Source organism: Loa loa (genome assembly GCF_000183805.2).
Source record: "Loa loa unplaced genomic scaffold supercont3.313, whole genome shotgun sequence".
Lineage (NCBI taxonomy): Eukaryota > Metazoa > Nematoda > Chromadorea > Rhabditida > Onchocercidae > Loa > Loa loa.
In genome coordinates, this window is record NW_018108493.1 from 42,166 (window position 1) to 51,806 (window position 9,641).

Genomic DNA, 9,641 nt, shown 5'->3' on the forward strand with positions numbered 1-9,641 from the left:
CTATGATATGATATGAATATGATNTTAATAAAATTAGTACTTTCGAACTGATGATCTACGGTTTAAAAGTGATTCAAGATGGTATTGCAAAATGTAGAAAAGCATTAATGAGGAAGAAAAAAAAAAGACTTAACTTTGCTCTCATGTTCCTTTTCTTTTTTTTTTTTTAATATTATAATATTACTTTAAAATTTGTTTAATACATTGAAAGTTTTAATTAAAATTTATTTTTGAATTAATAAAATTTGTTATTTTTAAACTTTTGCTATAAAAACAAAAAAAAAAAAAAATCAAATTGATCATTGGTCAAGAAAAGATTGAAAATTAACATTAAAAGTTTTAATTAAAATTTATTTTTGAATTAATAAAATTTGTTATTTTTAAACTTTTGCTATAAACAAAAAAAAAAAGTCAAATTGATCATTGGTCAAGAAAAGATTGAAAATTACTAATAAGTATAGTTATCAATTATGGATAATTTAAACTTTAAATTATCTGCAATGATAATGCATTTATTGATTTGTTTATTATGAAAATTTTCAAAATTTTGATAACTTATAATTATTTGATTTTTTTTCACAAAAAAATTTTTGACATTTTTTTTTTCAGGCAGCAATTCGTGGGATGATTGTAAGAAATCGTTTACGTGAAATGTATGATGCAGCATTAATAATTCAACGAAATTGGAAACGTTTTAAGGTTGAGCATAGATATCAGCAAATTCGTCGCGCAATTGTCGCTATACAAGCACATTATCGTGGTGCATATGCTCGAAGACGGTATAATTTTCTTTGTTTTGTTTTGTTTTTTTTTCCCCCCCCCCCTTCCTTCTTTTTATTCAAATTTATTTCAATTAATTTTATCTTTTGATTTAATTTTTGTTTTAATTTTACTTTTTAATTTTTTTCTTAATTTTTTAATTTTAATTTTTTTCTTAATTTAAAAATTAAAATGAATTAATAATTGAATTTAGATATGAAGAAATGAGAAAGGAAAATAATCCAAAGAAATACAAACATTCGCCAAATTTTACAATAACAAAGATTGTACGAAAAATGGAATTAGCATCGTTTAATTTGAATGATCTTGAATCATTGGCGCAATTTGCAAGTTCAGATGAGGATGATGAAGTAGCATCAACAAGTGCTAGTATACCAGATGAGGAAGAAGAGGAAGAAGATAGTCGAAGTTCAACTGAATTAGATAGGTATGTTTTCATTTTTTATTTTCAAAAATTAAACATTTCCAGTTTATTTTAGTATATTTTCAATCGAAAATCTATCATTTTTTTCTTTTTAGACATTTTTACAATATTATTAAATTGGTAAAAAAAAAAAGTTAAATAGTGATGCATGAATTTTATTTAAAGGCAAATATCATTGTATCGATTTTGATTAGATAATTAAATTGTTAAGATAATCATTAGATTGATTAAATTATTAAGATAATCATTGGATTAAGTAATTAGACTGTTAAGATAATCATTAGACTAGGTAATTAGATTGTTAAGATAATCATTAGATTATCAAGATAATCATTGGATTAGGTGATTAGATCGTTAAGATAATCATTAGATTGATTAAATTATTAAGGAAATCATTAGATTAGATAATTAGACTGTTAAGATAATCATTAGACTAGGTAATTAGATTGTTAAGATAATCATTAGACTAGGTAATTAGATTGTTAAGATAATTATTAGATTGATTAGATTATTAAGATAATCATTAGATTGGTTAATTAGATTGTTAAGATAATCATTAGGTTGGTTATTAAATTGTTAAATTTCATTAAATTGTTAAGATAATTCATATTTATTTCAGTGTTCATTTGGAAACAGAACTTGATGCAACATTCATATTAGAAGATAAAAAATTAAAACTTGTTGAGTAAGTTGACAAATTAATTTTTGCATTTAAATTTTATTATCTATGCTAAATTCTTTTTTCAACTCATTATCCATCGAATCATTTTCAATCTTATTTTTTCCCCTTTTCTATTAATGAAATATGCACTAACTATTCAACATGAAAAACACACTTTGCCCTTTGACCTTTTCTTTTTTTTTGCATTTGAATTGATAAATAATGATATTGTATTATGCGGATGCATTCAATTAATAATTTCATCATTGTCACACCTTTAGTTTATCATCAAAATGTAGTAATGGGAATATCATTCTTTCTTATCACTATTTATGCTTTTACATTTAGCATAATTACTGATAATTTTTAGTTTTGTAATATAGTGTATTCAAAATGAACACATTGATTAATTTCTTACTATGATAAGACTTTCTTACAGTGATAAGAATTTTCTTTTTATTTGAACAGTGATAAGAATTATCAAAGTTTCATTCATCTTTACAATCCATTATTATTCAGGACATCACGAGATTCAGCAATTTTCAAAAGGCGAATAAGTTCAGTATCAACTGTTACAACAAAAAAGGTTTTCTCTATCATTTCTTGTATGAAAATTTACAAAATGTATATTTGAATTCAAATTTCACTAACATTTCAAAACAAATTTTAAGCATTTGATATTCTTCCTTATCACTTTTTATGCTTTTTACATTCAACATAATTACTGATAACCTTTTTTTTCCGGTTGCTAAAGTTTACCAACTTGTAATTATTTAGCAAAACAAATATATTTTTTTGAAAAATTCTCGATAAAAAAAAAGCAAAAAAAACTACCGTTACCTCAATTGTGATAATTTTTGAGTGATATTTCAATTGTATATACTTACCATTTTTAAATCAAATTTTTTTTGGAAACGATTTCAAATTAAATTTAAAAAGTATTTTAATTTCATTCAAATTAAATGCTTTTTTTTTTTTATTTCTTCTTTTTACAGATGAAAATGTTTCGAAGAGCTGCAAGCACAGAAACTGATCGAATTTCAATTCCTGAACATATGATACCTGCGGTAAGCCAATAAATTGAAGTTTAAATGTTTATAATTATCACAGATGATAATTATATTTCGTCAAATAATTTTTTCCTAACATATATATATATATATATATATGTACGACTTCATATTGTTAAGCCTTAAATGCCATTTCGGTTTAAGGTAATTAATCATGACGGAATTAAATACAATATTTCATATTGTAAAGCCTTAAATGCCATTTCCGTTTAAGGTAATTAATCATGCCGGAATTAAACAAATACATCATATTGTTAAACCTTAAATGTTATTTCCGTTTAAGATAATTAATCTTGCCGGAATTAAATATAATACTTCATATTCTTAAGCCTTAAATGCTATTTCCGGTTAAGGTAATGTTGTCGGAATTAAATAAATATAATACTGCATATTGTTAAATCTTAAATGCCATTCCCGTTTAAGGTAATTAATCTTGCCGGAAATAAATTTGTTTATGCGTCGATTCAATTCTAATTAAATGTAATTATTTACCTCGATATATTAGAAATTAATGTCTTCAATATTACCATGCTAAAGTTTCGGTAAAAATAATCAACCGGAAAAAGTTGTCACACTTTTCATTCTTGTCATATGACATATAATGGATCATTATAACTCGCTAAAAATTTTTATACATCTAAAACTTATGGTGACAAGTCATATATATAAAAGGTAGAAAGGCAGACAAACCTGCTCAATTAAAGCTAGCAAATAAAATGAAAAAAAAAGACAACGAGGAAGTGCCTTCATTAAATTATAATTTAATCACTTTTATTTTTTTTTTTGAGTAATGAAATAAATTTATGTGAAAAAAAATTTAAAAAAAAAAAACAAGTTCATAATATCTTGTTAATCATATTTACAACTTTATTTTGTTATAAATTATTAAAATTTTAGAGTCCAGAAAGTAAGAGCAAAAGTCGAAAGATGGGTTTCATGCGAGCTACAAAACATTTGAAGGCATTTTTATCACGACGTAGTGATAGCATCTCAGGTACTGGTGAAAGTCGAGATTCACTTAATACAAGGTATATATATATATATATTTTTTTTACTCAATAAATTATTCTTTGACCTAAATTAATTCTTTTTTATATTTCATATTATTTTATTTTTTTCACTTAATTTTACTAATATTTCATGCTAAATAGCTCATTCTTATCTGCCATTGATAATTTGTTATTTGAATGAATGAAAATGAATAGATTAAATGTGAAAGAATTTGATATTTGGTGTAATTATTTGAGTTAGCATTAATCAATTCCAATTTTTCTTGTCCTATTTTTAGCAAAGCATTTATTTTTTCTTTTATCATTATTTTCATTTTATAGCATGACACAAATCGAAGGAACTAAAACGCCAATGAAACATAATTTAAAATTAAGTCGATTACATCGTCATGAAATTTGTGCATTATGCAGTAAGAATTTTACAGGTATATTGATAAAGGGAAACAAATGCACAGGTATTTATTTTAATTTCATTCTTTTTGATTAATTAATTACTTTCAAATATGGAATAATTTTGTGAGGAACAGTCTCATTATGCTCTAATTTAACAATTAAAAGTTAATTAAAATTTGAACAATTCAACAATCGAAGTAATTCCATAAAAATTTATGGAAAATTTTGAGAAAATATTTTTTTTTTTGCATTCTAATTAATGTAATTCTAATTAAGCGGGTTAAAAATAAGCAATTTAGATAAATAATTATAAGTATGCATTTGAAATGAATTCAAACATTGCTTCAAGTTAATTAAACCGAATGTTTTTTTTTAAATTTAAAATTTAAACAATTTTATCATTTAACGATTTTGTTAATTTCAGAATGTAAGTTATCATTCCACAAAGAATGCTCTTCATTTGCATCAAATATTCCTTGTCAAGCAATAATTCATTCAGTTCGTTCGGATGATATGCCATCAAGAAAGGAATCGGAAATAAAGTGAAAAAATTTTGAAATTATCAAAATTAACATACCTTTTGTTTGAATTAAATTAAATGAAATTCAAAATTCCTTTTTTTAAAATTTGATAATGAATAAATCTAATCATTATAGTAATATGGGATTGATTAGTGTAGAATAAAACGGAGAATTAGAATAAAGGATGAATTTTTAGATAGTTTTAAATATGATAAGATAATGTTGAATGAATGAATAAAAATAGAAATTTAAAATTTCATACTTTAAGATAATTCTGGAATATAATCATTCTGAGATTAGCCAAGCAATCTCATGGGATATATTTTTTTTTAATTATATATTTATTATATCTGTGAAGGATCTAATTATATTTTATATGGAATTTCAACCGGTTTTAATTTTATTAGTTTATTTTCAGATCACCAAAACAATCATTTGCACCACTTATCCTTCATCCAACTAAATCTTTTAGTCTACATAAAACTAAACAACAGGTAGGATTAAATTAAAAAAAAAAACATTTGTACCTGCCAAATAAATTCGTGGTACACATGAAATATATAAACTGTAATATTTCGGGAATTAAAAATTACAATATTTCCGGAACTAAGCTGTAATACTTTCTGGTCTGTTTTTTTTAAAATTTGCATATAATATAGATAGAAAGGAACTAAATTAAAATGTTTTAGATGTTTGAAATTGAAAATTTCATTGTAAAAGATAAACTTTATCATGTCATAAAACATGTCATTTCTAGTTTAATAAAGAATGTAATCCGGAAGTAAATAAGTAACTTTGCCAAATAAGGAATAATTAATTTTGGAAGATCCTGAATTACTTTCTGTTTTAATTAATTAAATGAAAATTTGATAAAATTAGTTAATTAAAATAAATTTTTAGACTGATCCTAGCGATATGATTATTGAAAGTGACAACGACTTGCGACAATTCAATGTATTTATTTTCAAAAAACTAACGAAATTGGAGAATAATAAGATGAAAAGAGATACACAAATTGATGCAATTTTCAAGAAAGCATTCAAGGAATTTCATATGGAAATTATTGGCTATGAAGCGGTTCTCAATGTAAATATCATAAAGTTATTTTGTATAATTTAAAATTATTTCAAAAAATTTTAGTCTTCTTTTGATTTTAATTTAACTTTCACCTTTGACCTACTTTTACCTTTTTTTTCAACCTATTTATTTATTAAAGTTATTTTGTGTAATTTAAAATTATTTCAAAAAAATTTTAGTTTTCGTTTAATTTTAATTTAACTTTCACCTTTGACCCACTTTTACCTTTTACCTTTTTTTTCAACCTATTTATTTATTTTTAATCTATTAATCAAATTGCAAATTTTATTGCTCTTTTTCGTTTATTACTAATTAAATTAATTAATTAATTAATTTTAGGTATAGCAAAATTATTCCAAAATATGTTTTATTATCAATTTCAATACATTAATGCCTCCCCCTCCCTTCTACCCTCCCCCCCCCCCACCCTTTATTACAATTTATGCAATTACTACGCGGGAAGAATTTGAAATGCATTCATGGATAAAAGTTAAATTGTAACCTTTTATATTGGAGAAGGAGAGGTTAAAGGTTAACATTAACATTAAATAAATTAAATTCAAATTTTAACTAAATTTTCAAAATAAACGATATGTTTTCGTAAATTATTTGTAAAAAATTAGTGACTGAGAAAAAAATTTCCAATTCATTTCTATTATTATTTAATTTAATGTTAACATTAAAAACAGGAAGACTTATAATTCATAAAAAACAAAAAAAAACAAAAAGGTACAACTCTTTGTGATATTATTAAGACGCTAATTAATTCTATTGACCTTTTATGTTCAGTGACCTTTTCAGGAAAATAAAACAGTGCTAAAGTATCGCGATCTTATTACTATTTTTGAAGGTTCATTAACTAAAGTTTCAGCACAAGAACAGGTATATAATATTCCATTATTACTAGAATCTTAATTAAATTGTAAGATATCGAAAGGATGAATTAATATGTTGTCATTATCTAAATGATTGTTATAATAGTTACAATTATATATTAATAGACTTTAAATTAATAAAAATTTCGAAATTTTAGCAAATTATTTAAACAAAATTCAATATAACTTTATCTTTTTATCAAATATTTTATTGTTATTATTACTATTCTCTAATTTACAAAATATTATCAAACCAATGATTAATTTAAAAATGATTTTTTTAATTCGAAAATTAAAATTAAAATATTCTATTAAATTTTATAATTGCTTTTTTTTCCTTTTTTTTTGCTTTTTTTTTTATCTCAAAAAAAAAAAATACTATTATAAATATTCATTCATTGTAATATACAATGTGTTAGACGTGAATATACGTAACATACGTGATTACAGGTAACATTTCCCACGACACTTGGTGTAAATGCTTTTCGTGGATTCTTAAATGAATTTATGCATGAACAAACAAAAAGTAAGAAATCAAGTAAGAAATCGAATGTTCTTGAGGTAATTAATAATATATTTCCATTTTTTTTCTCTTCTTTTTTTACTTTAACATTTAATCGTTTTAACTTAATTTATGCGTTCTTTTTCCGTTTATTAACCTTAAAATTAATATATCAATATGATTTGTCAACAGAATATTGTTAGCTTTTTCAAAAGAATATTCTAGAATTGTCAATCGTTTAGGTCGATTCATTCAATTGGAATTTTCTCGAAGGAAAAAAAAAATTCCCATGTAAACAAACTACTTTTATGAGACATTCTAATTGCATGTGCATGTTGCATTTTTAAATTCAATTAATTTTACTATGCATAATACATTATCCTATTATAGGATATAAAGTTCAGAAGATGAGGATTATGAGAAATGATTCGAATTTAGAAATTATATATCTACGGAATGAATAACTGAAATACAATTTATTTGAATTAATACTGTGTGCAAATGATCTGCTTGTGTGTTCCTTATCTATTATATTTGTCAGGTATTTTATTTTTGAACAAACACAAAATGAATCTAATCAGAATTATTGATTTTAAGTTAATTAACAAATTCACATAACTAACCTTCATATTATTTAAAAGACTAACAAATACGACATATCCTGTTCGGGAAAAGTTTAATTATTAAGCATTCTTGATAATTTTCATTACAAAACTTTTTCCACAAAAAAAAAAAAAAAAAGAAAGGAAAAAGAGAAGGAGAAAATATGATATGCCAGTTATCTATTGTAATAGCTAATCTGGTTATTATGGTAATTATAATTTTAATAAAATCTATATTTGTTTTTTTTTCAATTATTTGTTTGCCTGACAAGTGATAAAATTGATTTTCCATTGATTTATTATCTTTCATTACAGAATGTTCGCAAAAAACGAAGAAAATCCGATGCAACAGTGGTATGTTTATTGTTTTATTGTTATTGTTTTTATTGTTTTAGTTGTAATCGTACATAAAATACTGAAGAAATTAAATATAACAACAAAAACTTATTGTTTTATTGTTATTGTTTTATTGTTTTAGTTGTAATCTTACATAAAATACTGAAGAAATCAAATATAACAACAAAAATTTATTATTTTATTGTTATATATTTACATAAAATCTTTATATTCCTGGAATTTTTCATTTTTTCATGTATAAATAAAAACATTCGAAAAATGAAATGAATGCATTTCAGTAATCAGAAATATAAATTTGACCATTAATTTCAGACATATAATGGTCATCGATTCAAATTAGAATACGTTCATGTACCAACATATTGTGAAGTGTGCAATTTATTCATGTGGCATGCTGAAAAAATTTTTATTTGTAAAGCATGTCGTATAAGTTGTCACAAGAAATGTCATTCAAAGATTACGACAAGTTGTACTCAATCGTTACAGCAAGCAGTAATTTAATTTTTTAATTTTTATTTTTTAAAATTTTCATTTATGAAATATTTAAGAACCAGAAAAAAAGTGAGAGAGAGAGAGAGAAAAAAGAAAGTGGTGCAAAATATATTGGAGAAATAGCCGAAATCACATATAAAACTAATGCTTCCGATTATTTCTTAGATAGAAACGATTAGAGTTATCTAAAATTGTAATTTCAAAAAATAAGGAAAGATTAGATTAGTTGATAAGTCAGAAATTATTTCAATTTTCATTTTCTATATTTTTTTACTTTCACCAAATTCTTACGTATTTTACGAGAGTTCATGACCTTTCCTTACCTGCTCATTTAGAATTAATTTCCTCAAACTATTATCCCATCCGACAATTTATCCAATAGAATATAAAATTTACATGGATAAATATTTCAATTTATTTTATCATTTATAATTTTATGAATTTCATTAAATTACAACTTTTATTAACCGGAAATGTCGGGAAACTTTTCAGGATCAAAAAATATGTTAAAATCATAGAGAACGAATAAATAAAGCAAGAAAGCGCAAAAAGGATTTTAAACTATTTGCGCTTCTATTCCTTATATTTATCTTCATTGAATTAAATTTCAAAAAAAAAATGAAGCTAATATAAACTTGCAGGATTCACAATCTGGTGGACGATTTTTTGGTGCTAATTTGAGTAGTCTTGTGGATGAACAAGAAACAATTCCAATTGTTATCAATAAATTATTTATAGCTATTGAGCTTAAGGCTCTTTTTGTTGAAGGAATTTATAGGAAAAGTGCAGCAATTGGACAAGTACGTAATGCACGTCGAGAAATTGAAAATGCAGGTAGCATATTTTGAGAAATTTGAAAATGCAGGTAGCATATTTC

At 23.6% G+C, this 9,641-nt stretch overlaps 1 protein-coding gene across 1 annotated transcript in view; it reads left to right on the forward strand.

Moving 5' to 3' along the window:
* The window catches only part of LOAG_18439 (hypothetical protein), a gene marked incomplete at both ends in the record, with an annotated part of 14,529 nt that overhangs the window by 1,886 nt on the left and 3,002 nt on the right, over positions 1-9,641 (forward strand). Inside the window, 15 exons of the mRNA XM_020451098.1 lie at positions 610-779; positions 974-1,207; positions 1,824-1,889; positions 2,385-2,451; positions 2,861-2,932; positions 3,833-3,963; positions 4,267-4,400; positions 4,763-4,880; positions 5,278-5,353; positions 5,760-5,945; positions 6,738-6,818; positions 7,262-7,372; positions 8,231-8,269; positions 8,585-8,764; positions 9,406-9,598. Coding sequence (XP_020305147.1) covers positions 610-779; positions 974-1,207; positions 1,824-1,889; positions 2,385-2,451; positions 2,861-2,932; positions 3,833-3,963; positions 4,267-4,400; positions 4,763-4,880; positions 5,278-5,353; positions 5,760-5,945; positions 6,738-6,818; positions 7,262-7,372; positions 8,231-8,269; positions 8,585-8,764; positions 9,406-9,598 — 1,858 coding nt within the window. The remainder of the gene's footprint in view (positions 1-609; positions 780-973; positions 1,208-1,823; positions 1,890-2,384; positions 2,452-2,860; positions 2,933-3,832; positions 3,964-4,266; positions 4,401-4,762; positions 4,881-5,277; positions 5,354-5,759; positions 5,946-6,737; positions 6,819-7,261; positions 7,373-8,230; positions 8,270-8,584; positions 8,765-9,405; positions 9,599-9,641) is intronic.